The 22500-nt window shown below is 39.1% G+C and overlaps 1 protein-coding gene across 15 annotated transcripts in view; it reads right to left on the bottom strand.

Annotated features, from left to right (window-relative positions):
* Positions 1-22500, bottom strand: part of LOC309388111 (uncharacterized protein) — a 47704-nt gene that overhangs the window by 21838 nt on the left and 3366 nt on the right. For 7 of the 15 annotated variants that reach the window (XM_081945134.1, XM_081945131.1, XM_081945132.1 and 4 more), the window contains one exon: positions 1267-1365. In XM_081945134.1, coding sequence (XP_081801260.1) covers positions 1267-1365 — 99 coding nt within the window. Of the gene's footprint in view, positions 1-1266; positions 1366-19690; positions 19909-20149; positions 20320-20595; positions 20656-22500 lie in introns of those variants that run through there. The other 8 variants (XM_081945125.1, XM_081945139.1, XM_081945127.1 and 5 more) reach the window with 5 other exon arrangements.

Genomic DNA, 22500 nt, shown 5'->3' with positions numbered 1-22500 from the left:
AGTTAACTATGTTATTGAGATAACTGGCAGAGGTGTTTAATGACTCCTTTATCTTTTGGGAAAGAGATAAAATTCTTGAAAAGTTCTGCAGAACTATGCCAGGTTTTCTCCTCCCGAAGCTACAAGTTGGTGGGAAGTCAAAATAGGGATAGGGCCTTTTAAAATAATAATAATTTAAAAAGTATACCGTATTTTTCAGAGTATAAGGGTGAAAATCTGGGTGCGTCTAATACACTGAATACAGCATTTTTGGCCTCCCAAAACTCTGCCCCTTTTCAAAAATGGACATGCAGAGGGTTTAGAAGGCCTGCAAAGTGCTCCCGGGGACTGGGAGGACAAAAATGAGTGAAAAACAGTTTTTTTGCTCATTTTTGCCCCCCAGCCCCCAGGAGTACTTTGCAGGCCTCTCAAACTCTCTGCATGCCCTGTTTTTCACAAAAAGTGAGGCATGCAGAGGGTTTGGAAGGCCTGCAGAGTGCAAAACCTTATTTTTTAAAAAATTGTCTCTTCAAAATCTTGGTGTGTCTTATACTCTGAAAAATATGTTATGTGGCATCATCAGTCCATGGCTTTGAACCATAACCCTGACTGTGGCGGCATCTATTCCTATTTCATAATTGGGATGGTAAAGAGGAATGCTAGGAAGAATGAGAAGAGAAGGAGAACAGAAGAGGAGACAGAGATGGGGGAAACAGGGGGAATTTGGGAGGATTTGAAAATTCAGCTTGAGACATCCAGCCTGTGCAGTGCTGGTGCATGGAAACTGGTCATTTGGCTCAAGGAGGGCATGACTTTATTAGCCATGCAACATGAACATGGCCTTTGTCTTTCCTCTGGGTCTTGTACCCCAAATCGAAGTACATCTTTTATGCTCTCCATGCCTTCTTCTGTGCTGTCTTTTTATACACATGAGTGTATCAGCCTTAATGAAGATTTACCCCATTTTCCTAGTTCTTTAATGAGTCAGATCATTAATACAACTATGTCTTGAATACAAATCATGAGTGGTGCTTCTTATATCAGATTCATTTAGAAACCTAACAAAAGACGCACTCTATTCTGCTCCTCCATGTTCCAAATTAATTCTTCCAAATTGTTTTGAAAGTGCACAACCCTGTGCCTAAACATTTCTACCTAGAGTTAAAATTTGTTTTTGAAATAGACACATTAAGCATTGTGGGACAAACTGGCAATCAGATTCTGCTATCTTGAAATTGCTCAACTTTCTTACAATTATTCGAGATACAAAAAATGGATTAATTATACCTGTTTTGCTTTCACTTTTGCTTTCAACTGTAGGAAAGATAGAATTCCTTTTTTTCTTCCACAGCCAAGAATGTGATGACATAGGAATATTTTCATCATCTGTTAGGTAGGTAGGAACAAAGAAACAAACATACCTTTATTATTTTAAAATCTGATCATATAAACTTACAAAGAACCCTCTTTTTATTACAAGGAATCTGCTACTAAGAAACAATGCTGCAACTTCACTTGTTAAGTCAATCAATCAACCAATCTATCTATATGTATATATAAAATGGGTGTGTGTGTGTATGTGTATGTGTGTCCCAGCATAACTCTGGAACACCTTGAGCAATTTCAATCAAACTTGCTACGCAGATAACATACTCTCTGGAAACAAATACTGTGTGGGGGTAAGACACCCCTAACACCCCTCGGGGTATGTGTTCTATTAAGATACAGCATGTTTGCCTTAAAAGGCTTCTACTGTACTGCCGTAAAATGGCTTCTACTGTATATTGCAGTGCAGTTGCCTTGGTAATGTCTTCACAGTACTCTACAAGGGGGCTCCCTCTGGTAAGGAATAAAATCCAACATTAGAAATTATGTTTGGTCCGGGATTATTTTTGAGGACAAATATATGTATTAGGATAAATAAATACCCAAGCAATGCCTGGTTACCAGCTAGTTGATATATAAAAACGTCATGTACAGTATATTCACAAGTTGTTCAGCAAAGCCCAATCAATTTAAATTCTGAAATTTTAACCTAAATGTTTTGTTCAGTCTCTACTAATTTCCATACAGTACTTTGACTTTAAGCAAATGTTGTGTTATTAGGAACATTCCTCATATTCCTCATTCACATTCCTCAGAGAGCCTTACCTTTGAATTTAATTGCACTTAGTACATTTCTCTGTGGCCCAGTGTTGGTTGTGGTGTTGGAAGGGGAAATTAGAAAAAAACAAAAACAAAATCCCAAACGGATGTGGTGTATGCCAATGGCCCCCACCTTTTGGGCACCAGGGACTGGTTTCGTGGAGACAGCTTTTTCCGTGGACGGGAGAGGTGTGGTTTCACATGCTGCCTGCATCCTGTGGATGGGGTTTTGATTGTTTGCATAGCCCAGTTTCTGGCATGCCGTGACCCAGTGCTGGTCCATGGCCTGAGGGTTGGGGACCCCTGGTGTATGCCATAAGGACAGTGAACAACCTGGCTCTCCGTTTGTAAAAAGATTGTTATAACTAGAATGTATGAGTTTCATCAGTTGAGTACACCTCAGTGGTAGGTTCCTACTGGTTCGGAATGGTTTGGCTGAACTGGTAGTGATTTGGCGGCCTGGGTCGCTGGAACCGGCAGCACCCCAGGCCTGCCATGCCCCCAAACTAGTTCTCTAGGCAGCGCCATAAGCGCTGCTTTGTTGTGTTTTGCTTCTGCGCATGTGCAGAACAATTTTTTTTGCACTGCATATGTGTGCGTATCAAGCGCATCAAGTGCGCATGCGCAAAGTGCCCACAAGCGAACCGGCAGTAGTGACTGCCAGAACCCACTCCTGGTGCACCTGATTTGTAAAATGTGTGGACAAGACAAGCAGCCAAATATGCTCATATATTAATCTTTGGTTAGATTGCAAGGGTGTCCAGTTTTGGCAAGTTTAAGACTTGTGGACTTCAACTCCCAGAATTCCCCAACTAGCAGCTGAACACCCAGGGTTAAAGTATACCATGAAAGACTATAGTGAACAGTTCATTCTGGCTTTGTAAGATCAGTCTCGATTGTTGTTCTCTGAAAATCTGGAGGGACCCAGGTTACTGCCAGTATATTTAGTCCTTACTCTCTCATGGTTAATTAAATTTAGCTGGAAAGGATGGGTTTGTACTAGAGTTGACTAAATGCTTCTGTGCAGAATAGGGCAAGTCTGACCATTTTAAAATAGATTTTAAGAAACATTCCCTTGACCTGGAAGATTGTAATAGTTGCCCTCATCTGCAGAAATCCCCTTTTGGAGCATTTTAGTAAATTGGTATAACCATTATCATCAGTAAGAGACATTAAGTATAGGTAGTTCTCAACTTACTACTGTAATGGAGCTTGCCCTTTATGGTCATAAGTTACAATGGTCATTAAGTGAGTCAAATACTTTTAAGGTGGGTGATCCTTAGTGACCTTTCACAGCTGTGATGATGATGAAAAAGTAATTTTGTGACTAATCCTTGCATTTATGACCTTTGAAGGTGTGTAAAGCATAGGAAAGCTGAAGTAAGAATATAATATTGTTGTCGACTTCACTTAGTGACCATTTTGCTTAATGACTGAGCTGCAGATCCCAATTGTGGTCAGTAAAAGAGGACTACCTATATCCTAAAATCAAACTTCCATATTATTATCCCCCCATAAGGGCAGGCATTTAGCTGGACCAAGGTCTCCCCAGATCTTAGCAGGATAAAACTTGTTATTTTTTTTCCATCATACAAAGGAAAACACTTTGCCTAATATTTAATAAAATAAATATAACCTGTTATTCTTTCCATCTAATTCCATTATACAAAATGCATCCTATTTTTTTTTGAAAATGTCATTCTTTCCTCTCTTTCTGTTTCTGAATTACTTCATTTGTCTGTTTCCCTGTTGACCTAACTACATTTCTATGCATTATCCTATAAATACAGTATATTCTCCAAGTTTCTCATTTTTCTTACCACTCCCTGAGTGGTTACCCCATTATTTTGCTCGTTTTGTTTTTTATTCTTTTGCATACTTTTCTGAGGCCCTGCCTTGCTTCACCCAGCATCTTGTGTAATAAAGTTACTTAACACCATATTCCTTTTTCTCTTCCTTTTGAAAAATTGTAAACTCTTTATTAGCTGTTAAAAAATAAACTTAAATTAAAAAAAAAAGATGCACACACGAAACACCATCTGCCTTTAGGGCCCACTGCCTTCTTACTTCTTTGACAACAAAAATAATTGAAGTCAAATTTATATACAAGGAATGATATATGAATATAATTAGCGGATAAAAAACAAGAGAACAAGAGCATAGCAATTAATACCTCCCATTATTACTCTGTATAATTTATTATGCTTATGTTATTTCTGGGCCCTTTAGCAGCCCTGTACTTTGTTCCAGCTGATTAAATTAAAATAACACATGTTGAGGGAATAAATTGCAAAACTATTCTAGCTGTCCAAATCACCCTAACAATTATGTATGGTATATTGAGCGGAGGTAAAAACTACTCATTTTACTAATTGGAATTATCATTCAAATTATGTTAAAAATCCTTTGCACACGTAAAGGCAATCAATGTTTTGTTTTGTTTTAATATATGATTTTGTTAAAAAACGAATAGAGTCTAATATAGAATACAGGAGAACAAAAAGAAAAAGAAAGCAATCATACAAGAAAAGAAAAAAGTTGAAAAAATAGAAAAAGGAAAAAAAAGACATGATTTCCGATATTCGCAGCAGTTAAAGTACAAATATATTTATTTAGGCAAATCTATCCTGTCTAATCATCAAAACCATAAATAATATTCCTTTTTTTTTCATTTTTACGCAAAACATCCTTAAGAAGTTTCCAGCCACCAATAAATGTAGATAATATCTTTTCTCTAATCAAATAAGTCACTTAAGCCATTTCAGCAAAATCTGTCAATTTAACCAACCATTTCTCCATAGTGTGTAGTATTGAATCTTTCCATTTCTGGGCATATAGTAATATTGCTGCAATAATCATATACTGAAATATTCTGCCATGGCTTTTTTCTAACTTTAGGCCCTAAATGGAAACGTTCCGGTTTCAAATAAATATTGATCTTAAAATCCTGTTGTTCACATTTTCAATATACATTCATAATGATTGCTCTATTGTTATGTACTATGGGAAGCAACCCCCGCTTCCTAGAAGAATGAAATATTTTAGGAAATATTAAAAATGCAGAATATTATGTTTCCCTGAAGGAAGAAATGGAGAAACATGCTCTTGGAGACAGAAAGCTGATCCCATCTTTTTTAATAGCCCTCAGCAGATGTCAGCACTTAAGAGATAAAGAGCTCATTGAAAGAAGCCAAGTATCTAGCTAGCTCTATTCATAAGCAAATACCTTCACCCAAGAGCCAAAACAGGATGAAAACCATTAAGCCACAATAGAAATTGCATCACCTTCAGAAACTTCAATCAAACTTAGCTCAGACAAACACCTAGGATTTGTGTTTTGCCTATAGAGCCAGCTATGACCCCTAGGTGAAGGAACGCAGTGGCTCAGTGGCCAAGACACTGAGTTTGCCGATCAAAAGGTTGGCGGTTCAGCGGTTCAAACCTCTAGTGCCACATAACAGAGTGAGCTCCTGTTACTTGTCTCAGCTTCTGCCAACCTAGCAGTTCGAAAGCACATAAAAATTTAAGCAGAAAAATAGGGAAGGTAACAGTTTTTCGTGTGCCTTTGGCGTTTAGTCATGCTGGCCACATGACCACAGAGATTTCTTCGGACAGTGATGGCTCTTCGGCTTTGAGACAGAGATAAGCCTGCTCCCTAAAGTCGGGAACGATTAGCACATATGTGCAAGGGGAACCTTTACCTTTACCTATGATCCCTAGTTAACTCCTACATGGCCCCACGGGAGTCTGACAACAGCCAACAGAATACATGTTCTTGCACAGGAACAGGAAGTTCAAGTGCAAAGCCCAAGAGAAGGTATAACCCCACCCTCTCAACTCCATGTGGTCAGCTGCCCAGAACCCATCTGGTTCTGCTTCATCATTAAACCATCTTTCCAATCAACCTCCATGTTTTCAATAACTTTCTCCCGGCTTGGAACTGAACCAGATGGATATTTCTTTCCACAGTACCAACAATACATCATTTTATAAAAATTCTCATTAAGATACCACAATGTAAATCTCAGCCTCTTTAATCACACATTTCCCCATTGAGCCACCTGTATATTATAACCAAAATTCTAAGTCCAATTTAATCTGTAACCTGCTTTTAACAAAAACTTATACACTTTAGCAATTACATATTATCAGTACGCAATTGTATTTCAAATTCTGTCTTGCTTTGCTCCACACTCTTACTCTTTTTATCTATTTCAAATGTTTCATATAACCATAAATGAGAAAATCATTGACAACAATATCCTTCTGTATTTTTATTTGATTTTAAGTTCTCCTTGATAGTTTTCTGATAATTCTTGCTATGTCACCCTTTTATCCGCCTACCAGTTTTCTATTATGGCATGTTTCTTGACTTAAGATATAATAAAGTCTTTTCAGGCACAACCTGGGTTCATATTTATTCCATAATCTCAGTATTGAATAATAAGATGATTTTTAAAATCCATATTAATTTTAACTTTATCGTATCAAAAATATCCATGCCATTCAAATCTTGGGTTGTGAGATAATTACAAAAATCTCTTAGTTTTAGTAACATCCATTCTTTCATCCAGAGACAAACAACAACCATTTAAATTATTATTAATTCAGGTAAACCAAATCCTCTTTATTTTGCATTTTATAAATATACATATACATATACATACATACACACACACATACATACATACATACATACATACATACATAGATACATACATACATATATTCAGGTCTTTTCCCGTGTAAGATAATCTTACATGGGAAAAGACCCGAATACTGGTCTTGTTGTATTTGGGTCTTTTCCCGTGCAAGATTGAGATTGTCTTGGCAACGTTTTGGCGAGGTCTCACTCGCCATCTTCAGGCTGGTGTTTTTGGTTTAAAGCGTGGTTGGAGCTACCGTCTTTCTATAAATCTTGGTGTGTGTGTGTGTGTGTGTGGAGTGCTGGCTTTGTTTCAGTAAGTGGAATGATAGGTTGTGTGGTTGTATCATGATTGGTAGATTGGTGCTGATTGGTGCTGGCTGTGTGTCTGTTGTTGTTTCGTGTTGTAACGGACTGGGTGGTGGGTGGGGCTCGTTTATTGATTAGGGCTGATTTCCAGATGTCTGGTAGGTGGGAGGTATCATCACATTTATTCATGTTGTGTGGGTATTTCTCTATTTCGATAGCTTCCATAATTATTCTCTTGTTGAAGTGTTCAGTTTTGGAGATTAACCTGGTTCCTTCAAAATTAATTTCATGTCCTGTAGCTTTAAGGTGCTAGAAAAGGGAGGAAGTTTTTTTTCTTTTTTTCTTACTGCATTTTTGTGTTCTGCGATGCGTGCACTTATTCTCCTGTTTGTTTGTCCTATGTATGTTGCAGGGCAGATTTTGCATGGTATTTCATAGACTCCTTGGTTTTTTAGCTGGATTTTGTCTTTGGGGTTTCTTAAGATGTTGGCTATTTGTTGGTCAGTGTTGAAGGCTGTCTTGATATTGTGTTAGTGGAGAATTTTGCTGATTTTATCAGTGGTGCCTTTGATGTAAGGGAGGAAGGTGATGCCGTTGTCCTGTTCTGTGTCTCGGTTCTTAGAGGGAGTCTCCCTTTGGATTAGGTTAGTAATTGTTTTTCTTTGGAATCTGTTGGAGATTAATACGTTTGTGAGAGTGTGTAATTCAGTTTTCAGGTGGTCTTTGTCAACTAGGCATTTGGTTCTGGAGATGAGGGTCTTGGCTACAGAGTTGATCTGTACAGGGTGGTGATAGAATTGTGCGTTTAAGTAGCAGTTGGTGTGTGTTTTTCCCCATAAATGGTGTGTCCTAGGGAGCCATTGGGTTTTTTGTATATTAGGACGTCCAGAAAGGGAAGTTGGTTGTTTGCTTCTATTTCCATACTGAATTGTATTTTGGGGTGTAGGCTGTTGAGATGTGTGAGGAAGTTGTACAGTTTTACTTTCCTGTGTGGCCAAATCATGAAAGTGTCATGAACATATCTAAGCCAGAGTTTGGGTTTGTTTTCAGATTTATCTAAGGCGTTAGTTTCAAAATGTTCCATGTATAAGTTTGCGATGATGGGTGAGAGGGGTGATCCCATGGGTGCTCCTCCTATCTGTTTGTATCTTTGTCCATTATGGATGAAGTATGTGTTGGTTAGGCAGTGGTTGGTCAGGTCCAGGATGTGTTTAGTGGGGTTGTGTTTGTTCTGGATAGCTGTCAAGGCTTCTTTTATAGGCACTTGGGTGAAGAGGGATATGACATCGAAGCTCACGAGTAGGTCTGGGTTGTAGGTTTTGTTTCTTTATTGTTTCTATGAAGTGGAGTGAGTTTTGTACATGTGAGGTGATGGATTCTGCATAGGGTTGGAGTTGTTTGGTGAGGAATTTGGAAAGATTCTGTAGAGGTGAGCCTATGGAGCTGACTATGGGTCTGAGTGGTGTTCTTTTTTTGTGTATCTTGGGGAGGTAATAGAGTTTGGGGCATCTGGAAGATTTCTCTCTGGGGATGATTCTTTGCTGGATCTCTTCACTGATGGGAGAGGCTTTTATTTTGGATTTGGTGGTTTTTTCCAGATAGGTGGTGGGGTCTGTGTTTAGAGGTTTGTAAGCGGGGTCTTGGAGTAGGTTGGATAGTTTGGCTTGGTAGTCAGACGTGTTCATCACCACTGTGGCGTTACCTTTGTCTGCTGGGAGAATTATTATGTTGTTGTCTTTCCTCAGGTTGGTGAATGCTTTTTGTTCTTCTTGCTGTAAGTTGCTTCTGGGTGGATTGCTGGAGCAAAAGATGTTGGTGACTGCAAGTCTGATTTTATTGGCTTCATCTGGGATGATTTTGGTGAATGTAGCTTCAACTCCGCAAATGATGTCTTCAGTGGGGATGCGTTTAGGGGAGACTGCAAAGTTGAATCCTCTGGAAAGGACATAAGTTTCAGCTGTGGCGAGGGTTCTGTCTGATATGTTGTGTACTGTTTGTTTCATGAGTTGCTGTGGAGGGGGGTTGAGCTTCTGTTGTTTTTCTAGTCTGTGGAATTTGTTGGTGTGTGTGTCTGTCATGTAGGAAGTTTCTGTTTCGGTTCTCCAGAAGGCTAGTTGTTTGGATTTGTCCCAGAGTGCTGGGTGGATTTTGTTGAGGTGAAGAGTGAATAGGTCCCGGTTGGGAGTCACACAGATAGGAATCCTCTTTTGGGATAGTTCCATTAAGTCAATTTCAGACAATCTGCTCTCTGTGAACACCATTTATATGGAATGCAGAAGTAGAGAAAGAGAGTTGCCATTTACCTGAAAACTGAAATTGCCAATACAACCCTTAACACAAATATTCCCAGGGTTCTAAATTTATACCTAAGCACAGAGGTGGGTTTCTACCAGTTTGCACCGGTTCGGTCTAACCAGTGTGGTAATTTGGCTTGGGTCGCAGAACTGGCAGTGATCCAGGCTGGCCACGCCCCCGAACTGGTTACCTGGTCTCCGCTACTGTTGCTGGCATGTCTTTTATTAGTTTTTCATGGTCTTCACAATTTATAGTGAACTGTGCAAGCAGGGTGCACCTGGCCTGCACATGTGCAAGGCACATACGAAGTGAACCGGTACCAACGCCGATAGGAACGCATCCCTGCCTAAGCATCTCCAGCTCACCAAACCTTTGTAAGTTGTAAATTCTCTCACTCAAGCACTCAGTACATTAGAAGAAAAGCAAGTAAAACCTCTCTATATAAATACCTTGGTACAAGTTTTAGATGGTAAACACAGGCCAAGAGTGCATTTAAATATTCTTTTCTTAATTATTGAAATAATTTTGCAAGATTGACATGATACAACGTAGAAGCAAACAAACAAAAGCAAGAAAAAACTACAAGAATAATAATAGACTTAGATGCCAAAGAAACAGCTCTTCGTATCTGGTGTTGCCATCCGGGCTGAGAAAAATAAACTTTAATGGGAGGAACCAGGAAAAAAAAGCCCAGAAAAGCTTAAGCTTCAAATTGAGAAGGTAAGATTTGTGTCAGAGCAGCTTGGAAATGAAAATAATCACATTTCTAATTCTTCAAAACTCTTTCTTGCCTTCAAATCTCTTTAATGCTTTTTGTCTGTGACCCACACTGACTATTTTGTATAGGACTTCCACCGTTTAATCCAGTATTTATTTGTTTGTTTATTTCCCACATTTATTATTTTTACAAATAACTCAAAGCAGTGACATATCCAACACACCTTCCTCCTCCAGCTTTCTCATATCTGTGAGATGTGTTGGGCTGAAAGAGAATGACTGGCACAAGGTCATCCAGTTGGGTTTCATGGCTAAGGCAGGACTTGAACTCATGGTCTTTGGCATTCTAGCCTGGTGCCTTAACCATTAGATCAACCTGGAATGAAGCCAGGCAATATTCTAACTTTGGGGTCTTTAAGAGTCAATGCTCTCTCATCTCAATTGACTTGTTGTAATGATATGTGTGAATGACAGGGGAATAAGTTGAAAACAGAGCAAGCAACATATAAAAGACATTTCAGCCCACAGAAGGAAATTCCCTAATTTCCAGAGAGAAAAAAGAGACTAAGAGAAATATACATTTAGTCTCACAAAATTCTGTAAGTCAGGGATGGGCAAACCCCTGTCAATAGACTTGTACCAGTCAGCGGGCTGTTGTTAACTGGGTTGCACAAGAGGCGGGCGTGCATGTGAAACTTCATTTGCGCATGCAAGGGATCTAGGTTGCATATCCAAAACCATAACCCCTCCCTGCTGCCGCCACTGCTGCTGCCGCCACCAGTTTATAGTACCAGAAATGTTGGGGACCATTATAAGTGTAACCTTAAATACAGGTAGCCCTCGACTTACAGCAGTTCATTTAGCGACTGTTCAAAGTTATAATAGCATTGAAAAAAGTGACTTATGACCATTTTTCACAGTGATAACCTTTGTAGCACGTGATCAAAATTCAGATGCTTCATACTTATGACCGTTGTTCTGTCCCAAGATCATGTGCTTTTGCGACCTTCTGACAAGCAAAGTCAATGGGGAAGTCAGGTTCACTTAACAACCAGGTTGCTAACTTATCAACTGCAGTGATTCACTTAACAACTGTGGCAAGAAAGGTAATAAAACAGGGCACAGCTCACAACAAACATCTCACTTAACAGTAAAAATTTTGGTTGGGGACTACTTGTAAAGATATAGTTAGTATTCAGGGTTGTTACTCTGGTTACCTTGAAGAGGGTAACACTAATCCCATTACTAACATTACCCATTAAGTCAGTGTTTCTCAACCTTGGCGACTTTAAGCCCCGTGGACTTCAACTCCCAGAATACCCTAGCCAGCAGCTGGCTGGTGAATTCTGGGAGTTGAAGTCCACAGGACTTAAAGTCACCAAGGTTGAGAAACACTGCATTAAGTTCTTAATTCTTGTTGTTCTTTATTCCCAACATATTATGTCTAGGAGAAAGATATATGAGTACAGAGAGGACACATTAGCTGTATTCACAGTTTGTTTCTCACTATAATACTGCAGTGATGCCAGTTGATCAGTGTTGCGTATCATAATTGGATGTTCAGCAGAGATAACACAGCTAATCAAGATAAGTCACTTCCAGTCACAAGCAGGGACAGGAAGGAAGATAGCAATATCCTCAAAGTCAAATATGATTCAAATACAATGACTATGGGCCTAACACAATATTATAGAAAGAACAAAGAAATCTCTCCTTCAGATACAGTTTATGAATAAGCAACTTTATAGGCATAATACAGTGGTGAAATTCAATTTTTTTTACTACCAGTTCTGTGGGTGTTGCTTGGTGGGCGTTGCTTGGTGGGTGTGGCAGGGGAAGGATACTGCAAAATCTCCATTCCCACTCCACTCTGGGGCCAGCCAGAGGTGGCATTTGCCGGTTCTCTGAACTACTCAAAATTTCCGCTACCGGTTCTCCGAACTACTCAAAATTTCCACTACCGGTTCTCTGAACTACTCAAAATTTCCGCTACCGGTTCTCCGAACTACTCAAAATTTCCGCTACCGGTTCTCTGAACTACTCAAAATTTCCGCTACCGGTTCTCCGAACTACTCAAAATTTCCACTACCGGTGCTCCAGAACCTGTCAGAACCTGCTGGATTTCACCCCTGGTCTAATATAATATTAGTAAAGCAGCACTTTAGATACAATCAGGCCAATCAGTCAAACATTCTTCATTCATCATGGTATTAGTCAACAAAATAGTTCAGTAATCTGGAGTCCATTCAGAAACAGACCTAGAAAAATGAAAAGTATCAGTTGTCTTGATGTTTCTTAGCAATACATACACAGATTATGTATCCCAATTCCTGACTTGAAGATAAAAACGATTAAGAAATTATGGAATCCTTCAGTTAAGAAGTAAGATAGTGTGATTTTAGGGTAAAATCCAAATAAACCTTGTGATTTCTTAAATATTTTCTTCTGATGTCTCATATAGCAGATCCAGTGCTTTTAAACAAGGAAACGTTTGTCAACATGTGAACAGAAGCTCTATTCAATTCTCAAAGGAAGGCTGTTTTTGTCTATCATATTTTTTTCATGAATATTTGCGCAGGAATAGGGGCTGCACAAAAATCATAAACTAGATGTAGATACACAACAACTCATCCCAATCCAAATTCCATATTCTTCAAATAGAGTTTGAAAACAATCTCACCACCTGACCAGGGGTCAATGTATTTATTCTAGTTCTGAATTGTTTTTCATAATGCAGTTCCCTGGGAGATGTTGCCCATGAATTGAACCAGTTTCAAAATTAAGTCAGTATAATGTGAGGTTCAGTTTGCACAGTCCACCCATAACAACTATAAAGTAAAATTTCACTACGCCATCTTTGTACCGTGGGTCCCACTGTTGTGATATAAAAAAGGAATTCATGGGAGCTGCTGTCTTTCTATAATTCTGGGGGGGGGGGAGTTGTGGAGTGCTGGCTTTGTTGCGGTGGAGGGAGGGACACTCCTCTTTGGCGGGGATACATATGTGCTCTGGATCAGAGGCATCTCAGCTTCGCCCAAGTTCTTGCACCCCGAGCAAATGAGAAGCCCTGGCGAAGGTTCCCGCATCCCCACCGAAGAGGAGCATTAACCCCCCCTGTCCCTCCCTCCACTGCAACAAAGCCAGCACTCCACCCCCCCACAAGATTTCTAGAAAGATGGCAGCTCCGACCACGCTTTACTTGCACAAGCATGAAGCCGAAAACACCATCCTGAAGATGGCGAGTGGGACCTTGCCGAAACGTTGCCAAGACAATCTCAATCTTACACGGGAAAAGACCTGAATAAAAGAAGACCAGCATACCTACACCTGTGAAAATCTACGAATACACACACACACACACACACACACACACACACACACACAAACACAGGTCCTGAAATATATCAAAACAATTACCGTAAAAGAGCTATCAAGCAAGAAATCAGATGCCTGGCTATGGTTGTGTGAGCACACACAATGGACACATGATGCATGTGTCCACATAATAAATGCTCCCTTGGGTTGCAGATTGGGTCCTCATATTTCTGTGATGCAGGGGAAGTCTGTGACTTCCACTTTTCATTGTTTTCTGCTGGTTACCTGCTGCATTGCCAAATGCATGTCAAAACTTCATGAGCAGAACAAGGTGACTGTGTCTTCTGGGACAGAAAAGGATAATTACTAAGTCCATCAAGTATAGAGTAAAAAAGGAACTGTCTTGCTTCATTTTCTTTTGTTTGAAAAAGAGAATGTTGATGGGGGAAAAAAAGAAACAAGTTACAACAGAGGACAGAGAATTGGCAGTGATTCCTACAAACAATGAGCTTATAATATTTTTTCAATAGGAATTTATGCTGTGCTGTATCCTGATGCTTATTAACTTTTAGAAATCTGACTATTATGTATACGATAATGTCTATCCCTATCCTAAATAAGTTGTTCTCTAAAGAAATGCCATTGAAGATATTCTTAAGACAGTGATGAGTGCCTAAACCGGAACGCAGGTGTGCACGCACTCGTGCCAGAGTGCTGGAAACCCAAAGACCAGTGTGCATGCGTGCACCTGCCACCTGGTCTTCTGGTTTCTGACACGCATGTGCAGGCCAGTCAGCTGGTGTCTGTGTGTGCATGCATGTTGGCCACCTGCAGTTAGCACGTGACGGAGAGCTGAAAACCCGAAGACCAGGTAGCCGGCACGCACATGCGGACTGGCCGCCTTGTCTTTGGGTTTCCAGGGCTCCAGCGTGCACATAGACCAGCTTGTTGGCATGCATGCGCACACTGGAACTAGAAGAGCTGCTAGCGATGGTACACATGCCCACAAAGAGGGCTCTGCGGGCCACTTCTGGCACGCGTACCATATGTTCGCCATCATGACTCTAAGAGAACCAGCCTATTTGATGGCAAGGATCTGTGTTTTTGTGTACAATTTTAATATATCCTTTTGACCTCTAAATAATAGTTCTGTTATCTAGCTCATGCCATTTTATTTCAGCTTCTTCTCATGTATGGTTTATTGTTTTTTTTTTTAAACCCTCTGTTGAGTATAGATTTAACTTGTTCAGCGACTGAAGATCAAGCAATATCTGAATTGCAAGAAGATAGATGGGTATCGAACATGGATAACTCCAAAAGCTTATGGAAAGGGACATTTTAAAATGGGCATTTAAAAAGTTAGCAGATTAATTCAGAAATGGGTGAAATGGAACATGTGCAAAAGAGACGCCATGTGGAAATTGCTACTCCAATATTTAGGAAAGCAGAATCAGCATTGTAAAATTCCTGCTGCAAAAGTGAGGTCTGGAATATGCTACCACCATGCCAAAACAGCCATCATTAGTATCATCCAGCAGAATGATAAATGAATGTCAAAACCAAGCTTGTAAAATAGCTCATTACAGTTAATATTTAGCTATTAATAGCTAATAATCAAAATCAATGTTTCTCCACCTTTGTAACTTTATGGACTTCAACTCCCAGAATTCCCCAGCCATTAAAGTTGCCAAGGTTGAGAAGCATTAACATAAATCATAAATTAGCCCATTTGACCCAATACATTACATTATTTTGCAATATTCATTAACGAGGACCTAAATGAAACTGTTCCCCTCCATTAGTTCCCTATTGTGGTGCTCCATTCACAGCACAATACCACTTCTAGAACTAAAAAACGCACGACACACCTGAGGTCCAAAACCCATCATTCATACAAGTGAGAAAACTATTTTTTAGGAATAATGGATGCCCTGATCTTGCCATTACTTTAATAGCAGGAGCAACATATTTAATTAAAGCATTTCTGGTGCTTTGAGGAATCATAATGATAACCAGCTGCACCCATTTCATTAGCATTTGGCTGGCCCTATGAAAACGGAAGTTGGGATAAAGCAAGACTTCAGTCTAGTCCAGTATCTTGCAAGAGGAAATGGGAAAATGGATTTTTTTGAGTTCTAATAGAGACCAATCCTGTCAATGCTTCTAAAAATCCTCAGTATCTTTCATGACATTTGTGTATTTGCAGTCATCTGACAAAGTGGGAATTATTGACGATGCTGGTCAAAGGCTTGTATTGTAATGAGAAGCAAGAAGAATGAGTTGATACACAACAATTCTCTATATCAAAATACATGGAATTCTGCAATATATCTAGGATTACCAGTTTATTTAGAGGGGCTGTCAATATTGTATGCCAAATAGAACATCACAGGGAAAGCAAAATAAAGAAACAAATACATGTGAATATTCAATGTCTTACTTTCAGATAAGTAGATATAGATGTTCACTTAAATAAGCAGTGTATTAATAAAGTAATTCCATGGCAAAATATTCTCTATTTTCTACTTTGTTCTTTTTGTGTGTTAATTATTCATGAGCATTACTGTCAGTCTCTTACTAAGTTTTCATCTTTTACCTATAAAACTATTCATATATGACAAAATCAGTCTATAGTAATATAAATGTGATTTGGATATACATGCGAAGCCGCTGGCATTGGCTATCTGTTTCTACTTCTATTCAATTTACTGTAAATAAACTTTTGAATAACAAAAAAGAAGTTGCATTTAAAGATAATTTTCATTTGGTCTGAATAACTCAAGATAGTTTGCATGGATGACCTCTTAAAGCATTATAGTGAAAGAAAAACTGTCTCTTCATGAAAAAACATCAGCTGAGGCGGCCATTGGCCAGCTAGTTTATCTGAGGTTAAGACTTTTTTTGGCCTGGTCTCTAAACACAACTGAATTAAGTTGCACAAGAATCACAGTACATACATCTGATAAATAAGTATAGAATAAAGTTTAGACGTGGATTTCAACATTTTTGTTAGCCGTAAAGTATTTGGTTTCACCTAATATAATATGTAAAAGCCACTATGGTTTGTGATTGTGATGTGTGAACCTGGCTATTGTGAAAAAATGTTATAAAATAATAGTTTAGCCTAATTATAGGACTAAAATGATTGCTATTTGGACTTATTTTAATTGTTAGCATATTTAGTGCTTGTGGAGACACATTCAAATGAATACAAACACCTTCTTCATGAATTTAAACAGAGTTGCAGCTGCTATTTGAATTGTATACCACAAATCAAGGATTTTTTCCCTCTCGCAATAAAATGCAGATTAATGACTATTTCTGCTCATTGAGCATTATTTAATAAGGTTCAATGTGATAATAGATGCATTGATACGACGTATTAATTTACTCATCCAGATCACAAATGTAGCTTTCAAGCAGAATTATGATTAATTCCCCCCCTAGAAATGCACATCTCAACCCTTGCATTAAAAGATATCTCCCTTATACTGTGAATGCCACTCGTAAGCATGCCCTGACTTGAAATGGGTAAAAACGATGATAACATTTGCTTCAGGGATGATGTCGATGGTATATTATTTACATATCATTCGGGTGTAACCTGTGATAAATTTATTCTAGCATTAGATTATTTCGACACAATGGCCTTTCAGTTTGGCTCAGGTGTTGCTTTTGTAGCATCTCAACTCCTTTGAAATTTTAATTAGCTGTCTTCATGTGGCGTCGGTCTCTTTCTGGTACTATAGAGCAAAACTGATGGATTTGAGTTTCTTGAAAATCTGATTCATACAATCAAGAACTTTTACACATTATGGTTAACTGAAATGCAACTATATGAATTGTTATACCATATGTTGTTGCTGTTCAGTTGCTTTGTTGTTCGACTCTTTGCGACTCTGTGGGCAACAGCATGCCAGGCCCTCTTGTCCTCCACTGTCTTCTGGAGTTTGTCCAAATTCATGTTTATTATGTCTATGACACTATCTAACTCTCTCATCCTCTGCCACTCCCTTCCCCTTTTGCCTTCAATCTAAACTGCAGTTCAAATCTCTCCAGGCTCAAGGTTGACTCATCCTTCCATCCTTCCGAGGTGGGTAAAATGAGGACCCAGACTGTTGGGGGCAAATGCTGACTATGTAAATCGCTTAGAGAGGGCCAGTGGTGTATTAGCCATTAGGCAGATTAAGTACATACTTAGGGCACCAGGCCCAAAACGGGCACCACAAAGTTGAGAAAGAAAAAAACCCCAATGAAGATTTGTACAGTATGTACAAAGGAGAGGCACCAAGATTTGTCAGTGCTTAGGGCATCAGTGAGCCTTAATCCGCCACTGGAGAGGGCTATAAAAGCACTATGAAGCAGTATATAAATCTAAGGGCTATTGCTAAGTGCTATTGCTAAACTGACTAAAGGATTTGAGTTTCAGCTTCAGGATCTGTTCTTTCCTTTAGGATTGACTGCGTTGATCTCCTTGCCACCCAAAGGACTCTCAAGAATCTTCGAAAGTATATCATAATTCTGAGCAATTACACAAACAGTTGTTACAAGGAAGAAAATAGAAATTAATAATCTGATGGATTTTTGCTGATCCACGCTTGAACACACATTTGAGAAACATCAACAACTGGAATTGCTTAATAATGCAGCACAATATTAAGTGCTGGGTGGAAGCACTATTTCCATTCCATTAGATTGCAAAAATGCAGTTGTACAAGCTACGTTTCCTAATCCTTATTCTCTTTTACAAAGGTTCTGTTTTTCTTCATGCCCTCAAAGGTTGATTTTAGGATTCAGGATCAGAAGAAAAAAAGATCAAAGAAGAATGTATCTGATCTGTTCCAAGGCTTTAGCTTTACAAATGTTATGTGGACTCAATTGCATAGAGGGTAAAAGAGTTGTTGGCATTTTAAACTGTCAACTGAAAGTCATTATTACCAAGCTTCCCACTTTTATGTCTTATTACCACAGAGTCCACTACTCCTTTCCTCTTACTTCCCCTTATTTAGCATCAGTAAGCCAACAGAATGTCTCAATGTATTTGTAAGAGGCAATTGCAGACATATTTCCCAATTTCAATCAGAGCATAAATGACTTTGAGCTGCTATTGTCTATGATAGTAAGGCTAAAATAGCCCATGAGGAAGAGAACCCATTAGAGTTTAAGATCAAAATTACCACTGATATTTCTGTTCTCTTCACACTCATTTAACCTTCGTTGTTCATTTTGAATGGTAAATACTATGGATAATTTTCATGTTAAGTGCCTGATGTGAACTAGGCAAAACTAATAATTCCTAGTTATTTTAAGAAACAGTCAGTGATAGAACTGATGTGTTTTCAAAATCAGTTGAAACCAAGTAAGATTTCATTAAAATATATTTCCTCACTTTAAAGTAAGTAGAAGAACTTGCTACATTTTTCAGAAACAACAAGAAAATTTTGCTCACTTTCTTGCCAAACAAGCAAAACACGATGTCCCTTAATAATATTTCTTCATTGCCAAGGTTGTGTTTTAATGCAATTGCTGGTTTTGACTGCCACAGCAAACTGAGGAATGGATTGCAACATCGGTGGGGGAAGCATATTGCATTTCACTGCAAATCCTGCCCTTTAGAAATATCTTTTAAAACTATTTCATACATAGAAAACATTCCTGTAGGACAACAAGGTTTGGGTCCTGAATTAGTCTCCTGAAATTAGCACCCAAATCCCTCCTTTTCTATATTGAATCCTGGGTGTAATTTAAAGAACCTTAATACCGCTTTAAACATTTTTCCTGTTTAAGTATGCAGGAGTTTCAGTTTAATAAAGGGGAGTTTACAGTAAGTATTTGTTTCAAAACTACTGGTTTTTCTTGTTTCACATATTTGTGGAGCTGAGAACATGGTCAGGAATGACCTACTCATGAATTAACTCCCATTTGAAATATATACAAATCAGAGGCCCAGGCTGTACATTCTCAATGAAAATCAGGAATTTATTCACTCAAATTTATTTATTAAATTTCTACATAGCCAGACTCCCACTGACTCACGGTGGCTCACTAATTAAAAGCGGGGGGGGGGGGGGAGAGGATACAACAGTAACACAGAGACTCAACTCAGTTTAATATAGTTAACCCAGTTAACACAGAAAACAACTCCGAGAAAGTAGTGCAAGATCAGAAGATGTAGGGAGACCTGGCCCTTACAATCTGCAAGAGTCAGACCTGACTCAATGGGTAACATCCTTATCAACACAGAAACAAAAGAAGGCAAAAACCTGGCAACATCAAGAAACACACCTGTGTGATCCTGTAAATTTGGTAAACACCCAAATTGAAGATCAGAGTGAACATCCAGCTCTTCAAAGACTCCGAAACACCACTAAGGTGGGAGCCAAGTGGATCTTAACAATAGAGGAGGCTTGCTTGCAAGATCCTGATAGATGGCATTGTTTAATCAAAGGAACCTGGTGTGTGGCTGCCCTGTCAGATCAAATTGGTGGGGCAGATATAATGGGAAACAGAGGAGCTAGCCAGATAGATTCCTATTATAATCTCAAGCTATGAGAAAAAGACCTGTTATTCTTATGCTATTTCAGGCAGCGGGGACGCTCAGTTTTTACAAACTACCAGCTGGAATTAAACAAAGATTACACACACATCAACCTTGCCACTCCCAATATACTAAGATAATATCTCTGTTGAGCAAATTGTTTCCTTAAGATACTGCAACAATGAAAATAGCTGGAGCAAATTTACCTTCCGCCATGGTGAATAAACTACAAGTTGAGAATAATGGGTCCATTCAGGTTAGAAACAGAAAAAAGGAAAGAACACCACGGGGGAGAATTTGACACAGGGCATGTTTAAAAATTCAAGAGACCTGAAAAGGAGTAGGATTTTGTTTCCATCGGAAACAAAGCCACAGTTCTTATGGGGAATTGGGTTTCTTATCTGGCCAGCAATCGTGCCGTTACTTTAAAGGGTTTATTTGCAGCCTGAAGATACTTCTTTTAAAACAATAGTTTTTGAAAACAAGAATGTCTACGTTAGAATAAGTCTTTTAAAAAGAAATTTGTAAAGATTGAACTGAAAATGGTAAAACGTGAAGGAATGAAACTTTATATGTACAGGTCGTTCTCAATTTACAACCAGTCACTTAGAGATCATTTGAAGTAATAACACATCCTGGAAAAACTACTTACAACCTGATTTGAAGTTCTGATGGTTCCCCACCCCTGCGATCATGTGACCATCTTTTCGATACTCACCAACTGGCCCATTTATGGATGTATTGAGAATTTACTGTCCTATCAACTGGAAATAGTAGGCTACCACAAGCAATATATTGCCACATTTAAAAAAAAATGGGGAGAGCACAAGCAACAGCGTTAAGTTTTCATTGCTATTTTATATTCCAAGGACTGATTTTCCTGAGTGCTTTCCTTATTCTTTTCTACAAAATACTAATGCTGCAGATTTTTGCTTTACACAGCAAGGCTACAAATGGATAACTGGGCAATTGATACATCCAATCTGCCTTTCCTAGTAGCATTTTTAAAAAATTGGATAGTCATGTACTACAGCACAGGTGTCAAACTCGCCATGTCACATTGCCATCATGTGACGTTTCATGACATTTTTCCCATTCACAGAGCTGGGGTGGGTGTGGCCTGGGTGTTTTGCATCTGGCCCAGGGGACACCAGCTTGACATCCCTGCACTATAGAGTTGAAATGTAAGATACCCAGAAGACAACATTGGAGAACACCTGTATAAATTCTTACACAGTCACACAACACACCAAGTGATCCTCCCAATGCATCGGTAAAGTCTAAAACTTAGACATGATTGGATGGGATAAGAGACCCTAGTCTGTGGCCCTACTGAGTTGAGGTTTCTAATTTATCAGCATATACAAAGAAAAAATTTAAAAAGTAATAGAAAACTTGAAAAGAAAAAAAATATGAATAAAGGGTGGGAGAGGGGAGAGAAAGGACTGACTTTCAACTCTTTTTAGCACACTAGCAGATAACGTTACAACCTCAACTTTTTATTTTCACACAGCAGCATATACTAGCATTTCTACAGCAGAGTTGAATCGAAGTGCAACATACTCAGAGCATGGGGGGGGGGGGGGAAACCAGACTAACATTTCTTTTTGCAATTTCCTAATGTTCTTTGGCCCTGCAAGCCACGCCAAATGCATTTGTTAAATGTCAACCCAGCAGAGGAATTTCACAAAAGGCAAGAGCTGAGAAAGGGAGTGCTGGTATTTGCGAGACGGAAGCTAGGAGTGCCTCTGAGTCACAGAAACCGCTCCTCGTTGAAGCAAGGCTTAAAGGCAGCCTGTCTTTTCTTCAGTGGGATCCACTTTGTTTCTTGTCTCCTTAGAGAGCTGGGTAGGGAGGACTATCGAAGAACTTATGATTCATTTAGGGAGCCAAATTAAGAAGGCAGCCTTGCCCAGTTTTCTTCGTCAGATTTAGGGATTCAGAAAGTAACTGGAAATTCATTCATTTCCTTGTAGTTGAAAGAAATTTCCACAGCCTAATAATCTGACATATCAGGATTGTTAGTGTCAGAGGGAAAGAGCAGTGGTGGGTTCCTACCGGTGTAGCCGAACTGGTAGTAGTATGGCAGCCTGATTGCTGGAACCGCCAGCGACCCAGGCCTGCCATGCCCCTGAACCAGTCCCCTCGTCGCTGTTGCCACCATCTTTTTTTTAGTTCTGTGCATGCGCAGAACAATTTTAATTGAACTGTGCATGCGCGTGAGAGAACCAGCAGTAAAGCCAGGCAGAAGACACCCCTGGGGAAGAGGTTGAATCGAAAGATCTAAAATTACTAAAAGGAGTGTAGGTACTTTGCACCTTATATAAAAACCAAAGACCAAGCTTACTCAGTTTGACTGTAACTGGTAAATCAGTCACTTATATTTTGAGCTAATTAGAAGAATTAAATGAAGCTAATTAAAAGAATGGCAACATGGTGGAGAGGTTCCTGTACGCTAGACTATGTCCCCATTTATGATTTGTGGACTTCAACTCCCAGAATTCCCATGCTGGCTCAGGAATTCTGGGAGTTGAAGTCCACAGGCCATAAAAGGGCT

The sequence above is a fragment of the Natrix helvetica genome, assembly GCF_964273705.1.
Source record: "Natrix helvetica genome assembly, chromosome: 2".
In the NCBI taxonomy this organism is placed as follows: domain Eukaryota; kingdom Metazoa; phylum Chordata; class Lepidosauria; order Squamata; family Natricidae; genus Natrix; species Natrix helvetica.
Note: the sequence above shows the minus strand (reverse complement) of the source record. Positions and strands in the feature narration are given on the sequence as shown.